General features: G+C 37.8%; 1 protein-coding gene across 2 annotated transcripts in view; it reads right to left on the minus strand.

Annotated features, from left to right (window-relative positions):
* Nucleotides 1–1,531: 1,531 nt before the first annotated feature.
* LOC122422330 overlaps nt 1,532–22,868 on the minus strand; it is a 240,956-nt gene continuing 219,619 nt past the window's right edge. Inside the window, exon 3 of one of the 2 annotated variants that reach the window (XM_043438795.1) lies at nt 1,532–1,778. In XM_043438795.1, the coding sequence (XP_043294730.1) occupies nt 1,712–1,778 (67 nt within the window). In that variant the 3' untranslated portion in view covers nt 1,532–1,711. Of the gene's footprint in view, nt 1,779–16,297; nt 16,397–22,868 lie in introns of those variants that run through there. The other variant, XM_043438797.1, reaches the window with a different exon arrangement.

Raw genomic sequence — 22,868 nt, forward strand, 5'->3', positions numbered from 1 at the left:
CATTAATGATTAGCTTAAATTATAATCCAAATATTATAAACAAATACAATATGCATATTGTTTGCAGTTGACTTATTTTAGTATATGGAATCTTCAGTTTCAATATCTGGAAGCTATAATTGAATGTAGTACAGAATTATACTTTACTTTTTATTAAGCTTTTTGGAGTTTTATGTTTAATTACCTAAAGTTCATCCTTCAAAGATAGCATGTCACTGTTTTACTGTGGGGGAAAAATTATATTGAAGATGTGGCAATGAAATAGGAAGAGATGATGTCATGCGTGTACATTTTTTCAAAAGGGCAAGGTTCCTCTTTGCTGCAAATGGGATCTGAGGAAGGCAAAATCAGAAAATTAAACTATATCATCAGAATTTTGGACTCATGTGGTTACACTGTTATTGAGGGATAATCTGAATAATCAGTTCACCTCAAATACAGCTCCCAGGAGAAGGCATTTTCATTTATGTAACAAATAAAAAAAATCCAGAAGGAATATAGTGCCTTGATTCATCTCAATTTGGATATTACCATAAAGACAAATGCATTTCATTTCCTGGTAATTGAAAGTGGATATCAGTTATACATACATTTAAATGTGGAATATCTGTTTAAGAAAAATGTTTTTCTTCTTATTATATCTTAATATTATTAAGAAATATTTTTCTTAAGTATGTCTGGTCCTAATTAAAAACCAAGGTGATTAACTTGCATCAGCTAAAATAACGTGAGGCAAGGTTTACCTCAGATACTTACATTGCTGTTTTCAGGGTTTTCCTCCCGGTTTCTCAGAGGTCACTTTCTATGTTGGACACCACGGCATAAGCATATTCCAAGGATTCTATTATTTAGGTACTAGATGTCTTTAAGAACAAAACAAACCCAACAGAAGAGAGCCTAGTGGAAGTTCCTAGTAGTCCAGTTAAATTTATATAATATCTTGAAAGAAATGCACACAGAATATGGAAACATAGTAGACATTTCTCCTTTTTCAGATCTTATTTTACATATTTCAATATCATTTTATACTCTACAGGATCATTTCATACTTTTCATTTATACATATTTCTAAGTATGATTTTTAGTCTGAAATTCTCATTTTTATTTCTATGTACTATTTGCTCAAGTAAGCAAAATCTGATTTTATAGATTTTTTTTATATCTAGTCACTTTGCCAAATTTTACAAGTTATCCCAGCTTATAAAAAAAAATCTATTGGATTTGTTCATTACCTAGTTATTTTGTGTGTTTACATAAATTTTCCAGAAACATAGGCAATATTAAATAATTATGGCCATATATAGTATCTATCCCCTAGTGGAACAGTTTTTAACTTTCTGTTGGTCTTTGGTAACCATTTAAATATCATTATATATGATTATACTCATTTTTTTTGAGTGTTTACTAGACATTTACATTAAAAATGCTGCCAGATATTATGTAACTTTTCAGTATATACTGATGTTGTTAAAAGTTCCATAAGTTTTAGAATGATTTTATTTCACTTGATTCATTGCTAAATAAGATATTATTTTTCAGATATTAGAACATTTTCCTTATTATTAGTTATTCCAATGAAGAATTTCCCTGTAATAAAAAAGGTTAAGAAAACCTTATGCCCTGAATAAGGTTGGCCTCATCTTACCTCCTGAGTTGATAGTTTGTAGGGTCCAGGCACTTGAGCAGCCAAGGAGCTACAGAAGTCCTTTCCTCACTCCAGCCATCCTGATCCAAGCCGCACTGTTGGGGGAGTATGTATTCTCCTCGATTCTGTCTCGCTGCAGCAAACATTTGAAATGGCGGACCAGTGTCACAGTTCTGTTACAGCTCAGAGTTTTACTCGGCAAGCAAAGGATAGTGCACACTCAAGGCGTGAGAGTGGGCCGACCCCAAAGGAGAGGCCTCAATCCATCCTGGCTCCTCTTTTTATATATTCTGTCTCCTCCCCCAGAGCCTGCCCTATGTAAATTGGGCCAGCCAAGAGAGCTGTTTGTTTCACCGAGGTTCTCACTCCATCCTACCACCGTTTTGGATTCCTTTTTCCTCCTCTTACTACCTAACAATACTATGGCCCTTACCTTGGATACCTGGTTAGCTCTCTATATTCTTAATTGAAAATCAGGCTCAGAACTGAATCTCAACCTGCTTCTTTGAGTCCTCAGTACTTTCAGGACCTATGTGCTCTCCCAGGAGGATGTGGTGTAAATCCTCAATCCATCAACTGCCACTCTTGATCTGATGATGGGTTGCATGTAAATTATACCTTCAATAAGCCTCTGATCCTGCCTTACTAACCCGATGAAAAAACCATTATTTACTCCGTCTTCATTGTGCCTTTCAGATCACATTACTTTTAACTGTCACTTGAACAAAATTACCATCTTAGAGTTTCTACCTACTTGACCCAATTCATCTAGTCTTCCTTAACTTTTTCAGTAACAATGTTTCTGAGATTTCCAAGTGTTAGATTAATGGTGAAAAGGAGTTTTCCAGGGTCCAGACTCAGCAGGATCCAGGGGGTACCCTCAGGATGAATGGCGTGAGAGAGAGAGAGAGATGGGGGTGCAGAGAGTCTGGCAGAGTCTGGCAATGCTTTGTTTTTTACCATGGCTTTTATACCCTAAATTAGTACAGTTCTAAGGGGAAGATAGTTTAACATTACGTCAGCTTGTTCTTCACAAAACCAGGGTGTTTTCTGCATACTTCTTTGTTTATGAGGGTCTTGTACATTATCTTCTGGCCTTGGGGCCTATTAACATTTTATGCAAGTCAGGTGAATGTAAACCTATTTTCTGTTTTTCTGGTGACCTTAACTGAAAGGTAGCAGTCTCATAGGGCAACAGTACAGAGTAGAAGTATAACCTTGTTAACACAAAAATTAATCCTTCTGCAGAAGTTGTCAGTTTGTTTATCTAAGAAGTTTACCCCATACTGACTCTGCGACTTTGGTGAGGCAGCTTCTGCCTAGCACTATTGGCTGACAACAACCATCTCATTGTTATCACACTAGGGCTAAGTCCTTATTTCTCTAGATCTTTAACTATATTAACAATGGTTTCTATAACACAACCTTAGCACATTAAAAGCAAAAACACAGCAAGCAAAACACAGCAAGCAAATCTCAACCCAATAACCACCTATAGAATAATTTTTCTTATGTTTTCTAATAGGACTTCCTCACTCCCCGAAGGGCTCTATGTCTACTAGGGCCTTTATATGATCAGGTTCTTTATGCTATTTTATGATTAGGGTATTAATATAAGCAATCATGCATATTAGTACCAAGGGCATAAATGCATTTGCCAAACAAACTAAAATACCAGCAAAGGAGTTTAAATTAAAACACTCCTTTCACCCTGGATAATCTCATAAAATACCACCACCTGGGAAACTTATTGATTAAAGTTCTAAATTGATTCTTATTTGGAAAGAGATCGGGGAAGGCCTTCTGCCTGTGTCACAGAAATTAGGGAGTAATTTATTAAAGCAAGCATCAGAAGAACAGATACCATCTTTAAGGTGAGCGCCAGGGGCAGCTTTGGGGCAGCTTTTCGGAATCCCTGAAAGCCTGATCCGCCTTGCCCATCAGGCTTTCTCCCCATGACCTTGTCATGGGTGGGATCTCGTGAGCTAGCCTTTTCGGAATCCTTGAAAACCTGATCCGCCTTGCCTGTCAGGTTTTCTCCCTCATGACCTTGTCATGGGTAGGATCTCGTGTGCTGACTCCTGGCAGGAGTTTCTATGAAAAGTGAAAATGAAGAATTTCTCAGATATAAGGGAATGCATAGATTTGTTCAAGGGCTTCCCTTGTAGCTCAAATGGTAAAGAATCTGCCTGCAATGCAGGAGACTGGGTTCGACCCCTGGGTCGGGAAGATTCCCTGGAGAAGGGAATAACAAACTACTCCAGTATTCTTGCCTGGAGAATTCCATGGCAAGGGGCCCTTGCGGGTTATAGTCCATGGGGTTGCAAAGAGTCAGACACGACTGAGCGACTAACACATAGGCTTGTTTGTTTTACCTAAACAGAATGTTAAAGTATTCCATTCCAAACACATTGTAAAAAGTCTGATTTGTGACTTGCATATGTGTGCTTTTTATTAAGCACCTACCATGTATTTTATAGTGTTACATGTTAGTCACTTATGTTAGAGTAGTGAATATCTCCATCATGATACTTAAATTTGGGAATGGAAGATATGGACATGTAAATAGATAAATTGTCATGATTTCAGATAGTGAGAAATGCCATGGGGACAGGAAAGTGACAGTTACTGAGATTAGTTGGTTGGTCTAATCAAAATTGTTTTTTTCAAAGGAGTGACATAAGAGCTAGTACTTGACTGACAAAATGAGGTTAACCACAGGTAGGTATAAGAACAAAGAATTCCAAGAATATCCAAGTTGAGGAAAAAAATCAATAAGCGTATTGCATAGGAGAAACAAAATGAAGGCCAGGGACTGAATTTAGAAATGGGGGAAAGAGGTGTGCCCACCCCTATCAGAACATTTAGGTCAATGTAGGGAGTTTGAATGTTTTTGTAAGTCTTAACAGGTATTCTTTAGCTAAAAGGTATATGAATCTTTTATAGCTAAATACTCAACAACTTTATTTGGAGAAATACAATACAGTGAAATATCACATAGATTTTTTCCATATTATGTTTTTGAACAAGGAACATTTTTATTGTAAGCATCAATTGTGTATTGAAAGTGAAATACGGTATTGAGGGGGAGAGTTTATAGCATTGTCAAAGCAAAATAGTATTTCCTGTTGTAATTAGCAAGTTATTGTAAAAAAAAGTTCATGCAAAACTTGCTACTTAATATCATTTCTAGAACATGCTTGAAAAGTTGAGACATCTCAAAAATATTCAAATAGTGGATCAAAAATCTGTCAGTAAACTGCAAAATTAATCAAACTGAAGTCGTTTTATGGAGGTTTATTCCCTTCTTTACATGCCAGCCAGAAAAAAAAAACTGATAAACCTGATTTGGGGCAGATCTTCTGTCTGAAATGGTTTCCTGTTATCTGTGAATAGGAGTGAATCCCCTGTGTGATTTTAAGTCAGAAAATATACTTCACAATGCTAATATCTACTTGGAAATATTTAATACATTTAGTTTAGCATTTATCAACATGTATATTTAATTTCTATGATTTTAGACACTCTCTTGTGTTGATATATAATGCAGTATATCATATCACTGAAACTTTTTCGAAAAGTGAAAAATCCTCTTTCGGTTTTTTTCACTTAGCAAAAACAGGTATAAAGTGAACTTTAGAAAAGAGGAGATACCTGTATAAATATAGAGTGTCTACCCCTTTATTTTTTGTCAGGTTTCAGCCTAAGTGGAATGAGTAAAAGGATGATATTCATTTATGTGTATATGTATGTACCTATCTATATAAGGGTGCACACACCCTGATGAACATATATGAATGAATATGTAGGTAAGAATGTATGTCTGCTCCAAGTTCCCAAGCCTGAACCCCAATATCTATAAGGTTTATCCAGTTGCTGCCATTCCTCATGCCAAACATCTAAAGAGCTAAAGAAGGTAAAGGAGGAAAATAGAAGAACATTTTCTTGGTTAAATCTAACTAGATTCTCTGAAATCTGGGTTGGTAGCCTCTGTTTAGGCTACCAACAGCCTAAACAGATATGCCTCTGTTTGCAATGACAGGAAATACATTTTTTTAAGATTAAGCTTGTGATTTGAAGCTGAACTAACCATCTTCTGGTTAAAAACAAGTAATTCCTTCAACACTGATTTTTGACATTATAGTAGATGTTGCAGATAGGCAAGACAGACTTTGCCCTCAAGAAACTCATATTCAGTCATGTTTAAAAACAGTGAAGTTTCCTGGAATAGTAGTCTACCTTTCTAATTCCAGAAGATAGTCTAAAATTTCCTTTGGAAACAGCTTTTATTGTTGGTATCACGTTTCTTCTGAGTAGGAATGACCTCTCCCTTTCACATTTCTACGCATAGCTCCCGTTTCCTGAAACAACAAATGTATTGGATTCACTGAGCCACGATGGATGATTAAAGAAAGCCTATGTGAACTAAGTTGGTCCAATTAGAGTGAAGAAGATCTATCTTTATAAGGGAGGTACAAATTCCTCTTCCTCTTCCCTTCGGGGCTTGTTGGCATAAGGCTGTAAATTTCAAACTGTTTTGGCTGTGAAAAGAGGGCTTGGACCTCCTGGGAAGTCAGAAAGAAGCTAGCTTCAAGCCTATGGAGCTGATAGTGGGTTTGGTTTAAAAATATCAGCTTTCCATTGAAGTATTCATTTCTTGAACAAACAGATTTTCAGGAGATGGGTTTCTATCATGCATGTCTAAAAGAATACTGGTGAAATTTTATCAGATCTAGGACTACAGAAATTAGGCATAAAAAATAAGCAATTGAGTCACTTCACAAGTGGTAATAAATGAAGACTTGGATCTGTAAGTGAATAGAAAACCTATACGCTATTATATAATAAACTGAAATTTGGACATAAAACACTATCAAAAAGATAATGTCTAACAATTTTGGATTTCTGATCTGAAAACACCAATATATAAATAGATAGCTAATGATCACAGCAACAAGACTTCCTACCACTGGTGTTAAAAATAAAACAAGTAATAATAGTAGATTTTAAAAAAAAGAAAAAGAACTAGACCACACAGAAGACCTAAGAGAGTAAAATACTTTACTGCAAGGTATTTCAATATCTATGATATAAGGGAAATTAAAAAAGGTTATAAAATTTCAAATTTGGAAACACGATTATGGAAAACAGTATATTGAAATAAATAACATATGGGTGAGAAAAAATAATTTGGCCCTCCAATTTTTTAAATTCATGGCTGAGATTCCCCTTCTAATAAAAGACAAATAAACAGAGAAAAATATGAGTTTAATAATATGTATACCTCCTGTATGCGTAGGAGATACTCAACAAAACTGAGTAACTCTTCAAAATGGCCCAGGACTCTATTATACATATCATTTCCAGATACATATAAAATAATTATATTGGGGATGGGACAAAGGCCAGTTAAAGGAAGCTACCAAGGAAAACACAGGAATATGGTTGTTATTCAGCTTTAAGTCACATGCTTTCTCCATTGATAAGAGTTTCTAAAGTTTTATTCATTTTTTTCTGTGTGGTACAGAGAGGGAGAAACCCTTAAAAATTTAGCTTTCCATTATAAATGTAAATGGTTCATAAGAGAATAATGTTCACTCTGTTTTCAGAGGTTTTCTTGTATTGGCTTTTTTTTTTCCTCAATAATTTCAAAATAATTGTTTTTTATGCTAAAATGTCACATTGGGAGGTAGCATATTGTGCTCCACTTCAAACCTGCTCTGAGACTTCCAAAAATTTCCAAAGTCTAGAAGCTGGGTTGGTAGATCTCTCCATTACTTCACTGAATAAGTCTCTTAGTTCTGAGAAGAGGACATTTCAAGTAAACATTTGAGAATCATTTCAGAAGATGGTGATGCAGATTGGATCCCAGGTTAGGCCTGTGTGGTGCAAGCAGTCAGCTGGGTTTTTTTTGTGTTTTTTTTCTTTTGAGTTTTGTCGATTTAGAGTGTTGTGTCAATCTTAGGTGTAAAGCAAAGTTAATCAATAATCCATATGCATATATTCACTCTTTGTTTTTTTAGATTATTTTCCCATATATGCAATTACAGAGTATTACATAGAGTTCCCTTTGCTATACAGTAGGTCTTTATTACTTATCTAATTTATATATAGTAGTGTGTATATATATGTCAATCTCAACCTTCCAGTTTATCCCTTCCCCTCCTTATCCCTGGTAACTATAAGTTTGTTTTCTACATCTGCAAGTCGCTTTTTGTTTTGTAGATAAGTTTATTTGTACCTATTTTTTCAGTTCAGTTGCTCAGTTGTGTCCGACTCTTTGCGACCCTATGAACCGCAGCACGCCAGGTTTTCCTGTCCATCACCAACTCCTGGAGCTTACTCAAATTCAAGTCCATTGAGTCGGTGATGCCATCCAACCATCTCATCCTCTGTTGTCCCCTTCTGTTCCTGCCTTCAGTCTTTCCCAACATCAGGGTCTTTTCTAGTGAGTCACTTCTTCGCATCAGGTGGCCAAAGTATTGGAGTTTCAGCTTCAACATCAGTTCTTCCAGTGGACACCCAGGACTGATCTCCTTTAGGATGGGCTAGTTGGCTCTCCTTGCAGTCCAAGGGACTCTCACGAGTCTTCTCCAACACCACAGTTCAAAAGCATCAATTCTTTGGTGCTCAGCTTTCTTTATAGTCCAACTCTCACATCCACACATGACTACTGGAAAAACCATAGCTTTGACTAGCTGGACCTTTGTTAGCAAAATGATGTCTCTGCTTTTTACTGTGCTGTTTAGGTTGGTTATAACTTTCCTTCCAAGGAGCAAGCATCTTTAAATTCATGGCTGCAGTCACCATCTGCAGTGATTTTGGAGCCCAAAAAAGAAAGTCTCTCACTGTTTCCATTGTTTCCCCCATCTATTTCCCTTGAAGTGATGGGGTCGCATGTCATGATCTTAGTTTTCTGAATGTTGAGCTTTAAGCCAACTTTTTCACTCTCCTCTTTCACTTTCATCAAGAGGCTTTTAGTTCCTCTTCAGTTTCTGCTATAAGGGTGTGTCATCTGCCTATCTGAGATTAGTAATATTTTTCACGGCAACCTTGATTGCAGCTTGTGCTTCATCCAGCCCAGCATTTCATATGATGTACTCTGCATATAAATTAAATGAGCAAGATGACAATATACAGCCTTGATGTACTCCTTCCCTCATTTGGAACTAGTCTGTTCTTCCATGTCCAGTTCTAACTGTTGCTTCCTGACCTGCATACAGGTTTCTCAGGATGCAGGTCACGTGGTCTGGTATTCCCATCTCTTTAAGAATTTTCCAGTTTGTTTTGATCCACACAGGCAAAGACTTTGGCATAGTCAATAAAGAAGAAGAGATGTTTTTCTGGAACTCTCACTTTTTCGATGATCCAACATATGTTGGCAGTTTGATCTCTGGTTCCTCTGCCTTTTCTAAATCCAGCTTGAACATCTGGAATTTCATGGTTCATGTACTGTTGAAGCCTGGATTGGAGAATTTTAAGCATTAATTTGTTTAGGTACTCCTGAGGAATACCTGTGTTTGGGTGTCTCCTGAGGAGGTATGGGTCAGCAGTGGACTGCTGTGGGGTCAGGAGCTCTGGGTGCAGTAAGTAGACCTGGGTATGGGATAAGCCCTCTTGGAGAAGATCACCATTATCCCACCATAGAGCCACCAGAACTTACATCTGTTTTTTTATATAAGTGATATCATATGATATTTATAGTTCTCTGCCTGGCTTACTTCATTCAGTTTGACAATCTCTAGGTCCATCCATGTTGATGCAAATCTCATTTTTTTTAATGGCTGAGTACTACTCCATTTATATATGTGACACTTCTTGTTGATGGACATTTAGGTTATTTCCATGTACTGGCTATTGTAAATAGTGCCACAAAAAAATTGGAGTGCATGGGTCTTTTTGAATTATGGTTTTCTCCTGATATGCTCAAGAGTGAAAATGCTGGATCATATGCTAGCTCTATTTTTAGTTTCTTAAGGAACCTGCATACTATGTTCCATAGTGGCTGTACCCGTTTACATTCCCACTGACAGTGTAGGAGGGCTCCCTTTTCTTCACATCCTCTCAAGCCTTTATTCTTTGTAGGTTTTTTGATGGTGGTCGTTCTGACTGCTGTGAGTTGGTATCTCATTGCAGTATTGATTTACATTTTTCTAATAAGTAACAATGTTGAGCATCTTTTCATGTGCTTTTTAGCCATCTGAATGTCATCTTTGAAGGACTAATTAGATCTTCTGCCATTTAAATTTTTTTTTTTATAATTAGCTTCATGAGCAGTTTCTGTCGTTGAGAGTTTAACCCCTCGTCGGTTGCTTTGTTTGCAAATATTTTCTCCCATTTGGAGTGTTGCCTTTTCCTTTTGTTTGTGGTTTCCTCTGCTGTGCAAAAGCTTGTAAGTATAACTAGGTCCAATTTGTTTATTTTTGTTTTTATTTTCATTACTCTAGGAAGTACATAAAAAAGGATCTGGATGTGATTCATGTCACACAGTGTTCTGCCTCTGTTTTCCTCTAAGAGTTTGTTAATAGCCATGCTTACATTTAGGTCCTTAGTCCGTCTTGAGTTTATTTGTGGATAAGGTGTTAGGAAGTGTTCTCATTATTTGTTTCACATAGAAGGCCAATTTTCCCAGTGCCACTTATTGAAGAGACTGTCTTTTCTCCATTTATATTGTTGCCTCCTTTTTCATAATTAGGTGACCATACGTACATGGGTTTATCACTAGACTTTCTATCCTGTTCTGTTGATCTATATTTCTGTTTTTGTGTCAGTACAATATTGCTCTGATGACTATAACTTTGTAGAATAGTCTGAAGTCAAGGAGCTTGATTCCTCCATTTTTCTTAAGATTGCTTTGGTTATTTGGGGTCTTTTGTGTCTCCATACAAACTATAAAATTCTTTTTCTAATTCTGTGAAAACTGCCATTAGTAATTTGATAGGGATTGCATTGAATCTGTAGTTTGCTTTGGTTAATATAGTCATTTTCACAATATTAATTCTTCCCATCCAACAATATAGTATATCTCTTCATCTGTTTGTATCATCTTTGATTTCTGTCATTAGTATCCTATAGCTTTCTGAACATAGGTCTTTTGCCTCCATCGCTGAGTTTATTCATAGGTATTTTATTCTTTTTTGATGCAGTAGTAAATGGGATTATTTGCTTGATTTCTGTTTCTGATCTTTTGTTGTTAGTGTGTAGGAATACAAGAGATTTCTCTGTATTAATTTGTATCCTGCAAGTTTACCAAATTCATTGATGAGTTCTAATAGTTTTCTGGTAGCATCTTTAGGATTTTTCCATGTATAGAATCATGTCATCTGTAAAGAGTGACAGTTTACTTCTTCTTTTCCAATTTGAATTCCTTTTATTTCTTTTTCTTCTCTGATTGCTGTGCTGAGGCACTTCAAAAACCATGTTGTGTAGAAGTGGCCAGAGTGTATCTCCTTGTTTGATCTTACAGAAGATGCTTATAGTTTTTTACCGTTGATGTTTGCTGTGGGCTTTTTGCATGTGGTCTTTATTACCTTGAGGTAGGTTTCCATTGTGCCCACATTCTGGAGAGATTTTATCATAAATGGATATTGAATTTTGTTAAAAGCTTTTTCTGCATCTATTGAGATGATTTTTTTTTATCTAATTTTTTATTCTTCTATTTGTTGATGTGATGTATCAAACTGATTGATTTGCAGATAGTGATATATCCTTGCCTTTCTGGGATAAATTCCAATTGATCATGACTTCCCTGATGGCTCAGTTGGTAAAGAATCTGCCTGCAATGCAGGAGACCCAGGTTCAATTCCTGGGTGGAGAAGATGCCCTGGGGAAGGAAATGGCAACCCACTCCAGTATTCTTGCCTGGAAAATCCCATGGACAGAGGAGCCTGCTGGGCTACAATTCATAGGGTTGCAAAGAATCAGACAGGACTGAGTGACTAAACGACCACCACCGTGATCCTTTTAATGTTTTGTTGGACTTGTTTTGCTAATGTTTTATTGAGTATATTGGCATCTATGATCATTGGTGTTATTGGTCTGTAATTTTCTGTGTGTGTGATATCTTTGTCTGCTTTTGGTATCAAGGTGATAGTGGCCTCCTAGTATGAGCTTGGGAGTGTTCCTTTCTCTGTACTTTTTGGGAAGAGTTTCAGAAGGCTAGGTGTTAACTCTTCTCTAAATGTTTGATAGAATTTGCCTGTGAAGCCACCTGGTCCAGAATTTTTATTTATAGAAATATTTTTAATCACAATTTAATTTTAGAATTCATGATTGGTGTGTTCATATTTTATATTTCTTCCTGGTTCAGAATTGGAAGATCATATTTTTCTAATTCTCTGTTTTCATTTTTTCTTTATGCTGTCCATTTTATTGATGTATAGTTGCTTGTAGTAGTCATTTATGATCCTTTGTATTTCAGAGGTGTCTCTTCTAACTTCTCCTTTTTCATTTCTCATTTTATTGCTTTGAGCCCTCTCCCTTTTTGCTTGATGAGTCTGGCTAAAGGTTTATCATTGTCCTCTCAAAGAACCAGCTTTTAGTTTCATTGATCTTTGCTATTGTTTTCTTTGTCTCTATTTGTTTCTGCTCTGATCTTTATGATTTCTTTCCCTCTAATGACTTTTGGGTTTTGTTTCTTCTTTCTCTAGTTGCTTTAGGTGCAACATTAGGTTGTTTATTTGGAATTTTTCTTCTTTCTTGAGATAAGACTGTATTGCCATAAACTTCCCTCTTTGAACTGCTTTTGCTACATCCCATTGGTTTTCAGCCTTCCCTTATAGCTCAGTCAGTAAAGAATCTGCCTGCAATGCAGGAGACTTGGGTTTGATTCCTGGGTCAGGAAGATCCCCTGGAGAAAGAAATGGCAACCCACTCTAGTATTCATGCCTGGAGAATCTCATGGACAGAGGAGCCTGGCAGGCTAGTCTATGGTGTCACAAGAGTAGAAAATGACTGAGCGGTTAAGAACACAATAGGTCTTGGGTCATTGTGTTTTCGTGGTCCTTTGTCTCTGGGTATTTTCTGGTCCCTTCCGTGATCCACTCTTTATTTAGTGACATGTTGTTTAGCTTCCACGTGTGTGTTTCTTCCAATTTTTCCTGTAATAGCTGATTTCTAATTTCATAGTGTTGTGGTTGGAAAAGATGCTTCATATGATTTCAGTTTTCTTAAATTTACTTTGGCTTGATTTGTGACCAAGATGTGCTCTATTCTGAAGAAAGTCCCAAGTGCACTTGAGAAGAAAGTGTATTCTGCTGCTTTGGATGGAATTTCCAATAAATATCAATTAAGTCTATCAGGTCTAATGTGTCATTCAAGGCTTGTGTTTCTTTATTAATTCTCTGTCTGGATGATCTGTCCATTTGTGTAAGAGGGGTGTTAACCCCCCACTTTTGTTTTGTTACTGTCGATTTCCTCTTTTATGACTGTAAGCATTTGCCTTATATATTGTGGTGTTCCTATGTTGCATGCATATGTATTTACAGTTGTTTTATTTTTTCTTGGACTGACCCCTTCATCATTATGTAGTGTCCTTCCTTTTCTCTTATAATAGTTCTCATTTTAAAGTCTATATTGCCTGTTATGAATATTGTTACTCCAACTTTTAGTTTCTGTTTGCATGGAGTATCTTTTTCCATCCCTTGACTTTCAGTCTGTATGTGCCCCTAGATCTGAAGTGGGGCTCTTTTAGATACCATATAATATGCAGGTCTTGTTTTTGTCTCCATTCAGCCAGTCCATATCTTTTGGCTGGAGCATTTAATCTATTTACATTTAAATATTTATAGTATCCATATGCATGTTCCTATTGCCATTTTCTTAGTTATTGTGGGTTCATTTCTCTTTTGTTACCTTCTCTTGTGTTTGCTGCCTAAGAACTTCCTTTATCATTTTTTGTAAAGCTAGTTTAGTGGTGCTGAATTCTCTTAGGTTTACTTATCTGTAAAGGTTTTGATTTTTCTATCAGATTTGAATGAGACCCTTGATGGGTTATGTTCTTGGTTGTAGGTTTTTCTGTTTCATCTTTTTAAATACATAAATACATCATGCCATTCACTTCTGGCCTGCAGAGTTTCTGCTGAAAAATCAGCTGGAAACTTCATGAAAATTCCTTTGTGTGTTATTTGTTGATTTTTTCTTGTTGATTTTAGTACTTTCCTTTGTATTTAAGTGCTTTACCTCATTATTTTTCTGGAACCCCTGTAATTAGAATATCGGCGCATTTAATGGTATCCCAGAGGTTTCTGAGATTGTCCTCATTTATTTTCATTCATTTTTCTTTATTCTGGTCCACAGCAGAGGTTTCCACCATTCTGTCTTTCAGGTCACATACACATTCTTCTGCCCCAGTTATTCTGCTAATGATTGCTTCTAGTGCATTTTTCATTTTAGTTAGTATATTGTTCGTTTTTTTTTTTGTTGTTGTTGTTCTTTAGTTTTTTTAGGTCTTTGTTAAACATTTCTTGTATCTTCTCAATCTGTGCCTCCATTCTTTTCCTAAGACCTTGGATCATCTTTATTATCATTACAGTAGGTCCCCACATGTGCAAACCTTCCAGTTGTGAACTTTCTCCAACTTATAAAAATAAATGGGGGAAAATAAAATTTTTTAAAAAATTAAAAAAATAAAGTGGTGAAAGTGAACTTTCAAAGATGAGAATGTGCATTCCATCAGTGTCATGCATGCGTGAAACTGCAGCTTACCCTCTATCTCCTTGTTGTTGACGGTCCTTCGTCTCCCACCTCCACTCCCTCCTCCAGTCAGTAAATCTTCTCGCTTATTCAATCAGTTCCAGCTGTGGTACTGTGCTACTGTACTTTTCAAGGTAGTGTACTGTAAAGGTGTTTTCTTTATATCTTATATTTGTTTTTAATGTGTTATTTGTGTGAAAAATATATAGCTGATTGTGTTAGTTGGGCAGCCAGGCTAACTTTGTGGGACTTACGAATGCACTCTCAGAACAGAACTCATATGTTTGAGGACTCAGCGTATTCTGAATTTTTTTTTTTCAGGTCGATTGCCTATTCTCTTGTCATTTAGTTGGTTTTGTAGGTGTTACTCTGTTGTCTGCAGTGTGTTTCTTTGTCATCTCAATTTGTCAGGCTTCTTGTTTGTGGCCTTCTTCCTGCAGGCTGCAGGATCATAGTTTCTTGCTTCTGGTGTCTGCCCTCTGGTAGGTGAGGTTGGTCCAGAGGCTGTGCTGTTATCGCCTTAATCGAGGGTTCAAAGAGCCTGCCCTAGATATTGAGCGGGGCCTCCCCTTTGCTGTGTGATTGTCATCACCTTGTCAATGGCAGGGTCTGCTCGCTAGTTGGAGTAGAGGCCTCCAGATCTACGTCTTAGCTGTGTTTCTGATCTGTGTGGGGAAACCACTGAGTGTCCCTTCTCCGGAGCCGTTGGCCTGTGGATATGCTCCGTTTGTCCCCTTCTGCAGCTCGTGTGGGCTCACAGAGAACACTGCTGTTGGCTCTGCTCTCAGCCCCACCTCACCCGTGCGTATGCTGGCAACTGGCCACGCTCACTTTCCAGGTGTCGTTTTCACCACGCTCAGGCCCCAGGACTGCGGTGGTGTTCACCTGGACCCTCTGTGGGAGCTCTGGAGACAGTTCAGACTCCGGCCCGGCCCATCCCTCGTGTGCACATGTCCACAAAGCCTACAGCTACTAAAGCCAAACCCGTCCCAGCTGCAGGGTCACTTGTTGCCCTTTCAGATGTTTCCCAGGCACTGGATTAGGGAAGCGGTCAGCAGAGTTATAACTCCATGGTCTGTGCAGCTACGAGGAGGTTTCAGCTCTTCTTCCTCAGTCACAGGCCCCTGGGGCTCAGCTGTCGTTGCCGCCCCACCTCTGTGGGTATTCCTCCCAATGAGTCTGCTCCGGAGGCTGCCAGAGCTCACCAACCATCAGGCACGAAGAGCCCAAGGTTGTGACTGGGGCGAGTGGCCGCCCAGGTGGGATGGCTCTTGGGTATAGTTGGAATGCACAGGCCCATCAGGGGGTGAGCAGGGCAGGTGTGTCACCCAGACGGGTGGGGGTAGGTGATGGCAGGGCACACGAGCCAGCTCCAGTAGGAGCCCTCCCCAGTGTCCGTGGAGGCAGGAGCCTGTGCCTGAGGAAAGAAGCTTCAGGGGCAGCCCCGGCCTTTGCACATCACTCAGTAACGGCACTTGGCTTCCGTGGTGGTCCAGCCTTCTTCCACAAGCATTTCCACTTGTGGCGCTCCTCATCTCCATCCCCTCGGGCCATCTCCTCAGAGCCAGCAGTGGTCCCCTCCCGAGTCTGTGTTCCCACCCGCACGGTCCGGCATCCAGCCCTGATCTGCACTGATGGATGCGTGCCTCAGGCTGGGGCACACGGGCTGCGGCATGAACCACCTGTGTGGGTGTCATTCCATGCTGCCTGTCCCCAGGGCTCGTCTATGTCCCCACTGATCTCCCTGCTGGTGAGGGCGCTTCCCCGGATGCGGGAGCCACTGCTCACCCTCAGTGACTCCAGAGGTACAGGTCCCATCCAACTTCCTCTCCTCTTTTTCCTTGTTTTTTTCTTCAGTCTTTTACCCAGGTATGTGGGGATCTTTCTTGTCCTTCTAGGTGTTCGAGGTCCTCTTCTAGTGTTCAGTGGGTGCCCTGCAGAACTGTTCCATTTGTAGATGTATTCTTGATGTGTTTGTGGGGGGAGAGGAACTTCACATCCTCCTGTTCCCATGCAGTCTTGAAAAGTCCACAATCAGGTGCTTAATGAGAGGCATTTCTTTGAAAACAAAAGAAAAACAAAGGTTAATGGTTGGAACAAACTATAACCCGTTTCTGAGTTCTGAGGGAAGCCAGATGTCATACTTGATGACATCTTCAGAAAGAGTAAGTGCCAATCTGACAGATTTATTTTTCTGGTTTGCAATTTGAATATCTCTGGTGATCTTTTTGAGTGGCCCACACAGCAACAGGCAGAAAGGTTGTCCACAAAGGTGCTGTGATTTCTGTGAAGTACATATGAAGTTGCTCAAGTTCATTTTGCAGGGCTTTAGCAGAAGGGAAATTTACAAGGGTAGTTGTAAGTTGAAACATTACTGTGGAGAATTGTAGCTAGATGTTGGAGGAAACTAGAACTCAGGATCCAGTCGATTTTGCACGTAGATTAAAAAACTTGAGAGACAATTAATAGGACTAAATCTGCTATCCACAAAGTTGTGCTACTGAAACATAACTTTTTCTCTCTATGATCACTTTCATTTTTACCAAAGGTAATTATAATAAAAGTAATTTGATTGCATTAAGGTTGACCTGACTGTTTGTGTAAGTGCAGCAAGAATAGTGATTTATAGCCTCTTTTAAGTTTGCTTTGCTAGAAGATTTATAAGGAATCTCAGGTTGGATTGTTAAAAGTCTCTTGAAGCTAGGAAGCCAATTCAAAAATCACTGTTAAACTTCACCTACAATACCTATAAATTTTGATAAATTTCACTTTTCTCAAGGTCCCCAAAATTTTCTAAGTTTCCTGCACCTGCAAGAACCTGACTTTCTTTACCTTGTAAGGCTATTGGAAACCTTGTAAGCAAGGTATTAGACTGTGTGTTTTTTTCCCTCAAGGGACTTTATTGGCTCCATAAAGTCAACGTTAGTTTCTTAGGACTGTCTTATCATATTAGATTCTGTGTACATCATTCTCAAATTGGACATTCCAGTCAAAACCTTGGTCATATAGTCAATATTTCCCATTGTGTCTTGGAGAACAGTTTTGTTTTTTTTTACTGAATTTATAAAAATAATTATTTGCCGTGAAAATAAGAATACCCACTCAATTTTTGAATGCTGGAATGATGAAATATGAAATAAAAGTAATTGTTAACAAAAAATATGCTTTAACAAGTTGCTATAAGTCATAGATAGCCTAAGAGAAAATATTTTCTTAAATCTAAGAAAACAACACACTGAAAAAGCAGCCATGTTTTAATTAAAGTGTCATAAAAATTATGATCATCATTGATTCACTCAGTCCCATGTAATTCTTATTTTGATGGTTTTATAAAAGCATCAGTTTCTATATTAGAGCTCTGTAAATTTTTACCCAGTTCAGAAATATGATATGAAAGTTATTAGAAACCTCTTCTTGTCAGTCCTTTTTGTCAATTTCTTTGAAGGTGAAGGAATTTTGCAAAAGCAACAGGGTAAAACAGTAGCTTTCTGTAAATGACAAGCACTTTTTAAAGGCCAAGTTTAAAGAACTGATGAAAGTTCATGATAAAGCAGTTGAAAAGGTAATATGGTTATTTCTATGACAAATATGTTAGGATAAGTAAAATTACAACTGAATTTTATAAAACTTCTGAATTAATTACATATATCCATGTCTTGGTGGCTCAGAGGGTAAAGAATCTGCCTGCAATGCAGGAGACCCAGTTTCAGTCCCTGAGTTGGGAAGATCCCCTGGAGAAGGGGATGGCTATCCATTTCAGTATTCTTGCCTGGAGAATTCCATGGACAGAGGAACCTGAGGGCTACAGTCCATGGGATCACAAAGAGTCAGACATGACCGAGCAACTAATACACACACACATACAAATATAACCTAAAAAGTTCAGTGTCACTTTCTATTTGACAATATTTCTCATGTAATTTACCACATGAAATAGACATAATTAGTTTAATGCCTCTTTTTATGAGAAGAAAGAACATTCTTCTGAGATGTTACAGCAGAGCTCTGAAATTGTTATTGTTGTTTAGTCGCCAAGTCATGTCTGACTCCTTGTGACCCCATTGACTGTCGCCTGCAAGGCTTCTCTGTCCATGGAATTTTCCAGGCAAGAATACTGGAGTGGGTTGCCATTTCCTTCTCCAGGGGATCTTCCCAACCCAGAGATTGAACCCACACCTCCTGCATTGGCAGGCAGATTCTTTACCACTGAGACACCAGGGAAGCCTATCTGAAGGTTAATTCTTGTTTTAAGACTTTATTTAGAATTTGTTTATTGAAAACTTGTCAAATATCAAAGCATTTTGGAATCTTGACTAAATAATATCAAAAAGCATTATGAATAATTTCTATTTCATAAAAATAACAACAAAAGCAAATGCAAATATGCTGTATGGTTGTGAGTAAAACTTAGGTTTTGTAATATTGAGAGTATATGATTTTCTTAAGTTGTTAAAAACAATAGGTTCAAATGAACTTGCTTATGCTAAGACCCATGTCACAAATCGAAGACTCAATTACAGTTTTGTTCCTTCCAAAAATGACATCTTACCTCAACTGGGAATTGTCTGATCAGCACTAGTTAGCATGATATACTCCTTCCATCAACTACCAGAAAGTAACTTCGGAATAAACATACATTTTGTCTAGTGTAATTTCCTTGTTTCTATATATAGTCTTATTTTGAACAACTCCTTGGAGTGCCTTTCTGCCTTCTATATTGTTTTATTCCAATGTTAATGTTTTTGCTTAAATAAAGTTTTAAAATGTTTAATAAATCTCAGCTTATATTTTAACATAGTAATCAAAGACTTAATAAAGTCAACATGAAACATAGGATATTGTTTTAATTTTAAAAGATTTTAAATTGAAGTATACTTGATTTACAATGTTTCTGGTGTGCAGCGTAGTGATTAAGTTACATATCTATATTATTTTTCATGTTCTTTTCTATTATGTTTTATTATAGGATGTTAAATATAGTTTCATATGCTATGCAGTAGGGCTTTGTTTATCTTATGCACAGCTGTTTGTATCTGCTAATTCCAAGCTCCTAGTTTGTCCCACCCCCACTGCAGTTTCCCCTTTAGTAACTGTTAAGTTTGCTTTCTATCTCTTGTGTTTCTGTTTCGTCAATAAGTTCATTTGTATCATATTTTAGATTCTACATACAAGGGATAGAATATGACATTTGTCTTTCTTTATCTGACTCACTTCACTTAATATGATCATCTCTAGGTACAGCCATGTTGCAGCCAGTAGCATTATTTCATCCTTTTTTATGGCTGAATAGTATTCCTCTGTGAGTGTGTGTGTGTGTGTGTGTATGTCTGTGTGAGAGAGAGAGGGAGAGAGAGAGACATCTTTCTCCATTCATTTGTCGATGGGTATTTAGGTCATTTCTATGCCTTGTGCTGCTATGGACGTTGGATTGAATCTATGTTTTTGAGTTACATTTTTCCCTAGCATTATGCCCAGGATTGGGACTGCTGGATAATATGGCAACTCTACTTTTAATTTTTTTTTAAGAAACCTACATGCCATTTTCCATAGCTGCTGCACAAATTTACAGAGAAAATTATTTTGATAAAATTAAAAATCTTTATTTTTTAGGAAGAGTAATCAAAAGGAAAAGAAAATGCTTTTTAGAATATCTTTTCAAGATCAGAAAACAAGCAAAATTTGTTCCTTTAGCAGATGAAATAAAATTATGATTTAGTTTATTGTTGATGTTAAAGCTTATTTGTAAACAAACAAAAAAACCTTAATTTATTCCATTTTAGCTAGCTTGATTACACAAAGCAGATTTCTTTCTCTCTCTTGTTCCTAATTATCTGTATCTATTTAATTCATCCTTTATTCTCCCCATTCTTATTCTGAGTAAACCAGGACAAAAATTACCCTTTCCCTTAATAAAAGTTCTCTCACATATTTTCTTAGCCAAAAACATATCCTACTTTCCTTATATACAAACTTTTTTCACTTATTTCTCATTGTTTTAATTACATACATTGATTACAATTCTTAACAAATAGAAACCTTATCAGTGAAAAATGAAAAAGAAAGCATTTGTAAACTGTTATAAAATCAGCATTCTATAGGTTGGCAAATTTATGAATATTTTTCATAATCCCTAACTTTTGAGTGTAGCATAGAACATTGTTAGTAATAGATCCAAAAACCTTTTGTTTCTCAGTAATAAGCCAAAATTAGATAAAAACCTATGTTCATCAATTAATGTTTCAGTATTATATTTGCAAGTTATCTAGATACTCAATGTGTTTTTATAATTTAACTTAGTAAAACTCTCAGTGGAAATCACCAAATAGATTTGGATAACTATTTTAAGTAGTGTCAACAAAAATTAATCAGTTGATCTAAGAATGAACTGGAAAATTTTATTTGAGGCAAATTTGAGGATTATAACTGGGGAAGAGCATCTCAGAAAGAAGGGTTCTCTGTTCCACCTGTTAGAAGTCAAGAGACAGTTTTAATTTTTTTTTTTTTTTTTTTGGAGGCAGAAGGCTGAACATCAAATGATGTATTATTGACAGTTTGTTGCTGGTGAATTTGAGGTTCGTTCTTTGTCACAAAAGAATTTGGAGATTAAGCAGAGAGTTTAAGAAAGTAAAGTGAAAGTTAATTTAAACAAGAATAGACTTTCAGAGGGAGACTGGGCAGACCTGCTAGGAGCTGCAGCCCTGGGCCTCTTTGGCAAGATGGTTTTGTTTGGTTGTTAGTCGCTCAGTCGTGTCCAGCTCTTTGTGACCCCATGGACTGTAGCCTACCAGGCTCCTCTGTCCATGGGATTTCCCAGGCAAGAATACTGGAGTGGGTTGCCATTTCCTTCTCCAGGGGTCTTTGTGTTTGGTTAAGATGGTTTTAAGGAGTATAAAAATGAGGGGACAGAATATTCACTGTGGAAGGAAGAGTTTGGCAGTCAGCTTCCCTGATTTTCATTCTAGCTCCATTTTCCAGAAAGAAGGAGATATTAACTTACATCAGAAGTGTCATGGTGCATGGTAGGTGGTGGTGGTTTAGTCACTAAGAAGTGTCCAATTCTTGCGACCACATGGACTGTAGCCCACCAGGCTCCTCTGTCCATGGGATTTCCCAGGCAAGAATACTGGAGTGGGTTGCCATTTCCTTCTCCAGGGGATCTTCCTGACTCAGAGATGGAACCCAGGTCTTCTGAGTTGCAGGCAGTCTCCTGCAGTGTAGGCAGATTCTGTACCTACTGAGACACCAGGGAAGCATGATAGGTTCTTCTTATCTATAAGGCAAATCTTATATTTAAGATTTAAAGCAAAAGGTTATATTTGGATGCAGGAAATTCCTGCCCTTCCCCACCTTCCTTTGTCTGCTACCCGGGCCCTTATCACACAAAATGTGTAGTTTCCTGTCAGTCTGGAGGTTCCTGCTTTCCTGAGTCTGCCTATGGACTCCAGCTCTTTACAAGATGTGTGATTTCCAGCCACCTGGCCTTTGCCCCATTTCTCTACTAAGATCTAGTTGCCTGACTGCTGTAAAGATTATGTAATCCAGATCTAAGCGTCATTATGGTGGGACATGACCAGAAAGGAATGTTATTTTTTTTTTTTTTAGGAATGTTATTTTTTAAGGAGTTGTCTTGCTGATGCTGTGAGAGTGTTACTCTTTATAGTTGAGCTGCTGATGGGAGAGGTGTGGCTGATGTGTAAGGCAAATGTGCAATGCACAGTAAGGAGTGAGAATAGGCCAAAGGTAAAGAAGAATTTTTGTTAAGTTTGTCTTAACTTGTCATAAAATATGAGTTTTATTTCACAGTGTCATCCTGTAAACCACAATTACTTTTGAAAAGTTACTTAAGAACTTTTCTCCCACTCACATATATTTAATTCAGTTGTTTTAAACAATTATTGCCTGAAAACTGGTTTGCCTCTTGGAGGGTACTGAGCCAATGCACACAACCAAGCCAAGCTCAGAAGAGGGAAGGATTTATTATTACTTGCAGCAAGTAAAGAGAACACAGAGGATGTTCCCCAAACAGCAAAATTGGGGAAGTTTTAAGCTAAGGGTCCATGTGTTTTCATGAGGAAGCTTGAGCAGAGGAGAACTCAGCATAAAATTGGAGCAAAGGTTGACGGAGTCCAAGCTTTAGTTGATTGAAGTCAGGACGGCGAACATCATCGTTCCATCTTCCCCCTGGGTGGTAGACTAAATTCCTGCAGAACTCAAAGGTGTGCTTTTATGTATATCCCTAGCACCCAGGTGGCTCAGTGGTAAAGAATCCACCCTTAACACTAGAGACTCAAGAGATGTGGGTTCAATCCATGAGTCAAGAGGATCCCTTGGAGGAGGAAATGGCAACAGTTTTGTTGCCTGGAAAATCCCATGGACGGAGGAACCTGGTGGGCCGCAGTCCATGGGGTGGCATTCAGACACAACTGAGCCACCAACAGCAACTAAGGAAGCAGGACTCCCCTCAAGGCTGCACTTTCTGTTTTCTGGATTGGTCCTCCCTGCTTTCTGCATTCCCTCAAGAGACCTGTTC

Source organism: Cervus canadensis, chromosome 19 (assembly GCF_019320065.1).
Source record: "Cervus canadensis isolate Bull #8, Minnesota chromosome 19, ASM1932006v1, whole genome shotgun sequence".
Lineage (NCBI taxonomy): Eukaryota > Metazoa > Chordata > Mammalia > Artiodactyla > Cervidae > Cervus > Cervus canadensis.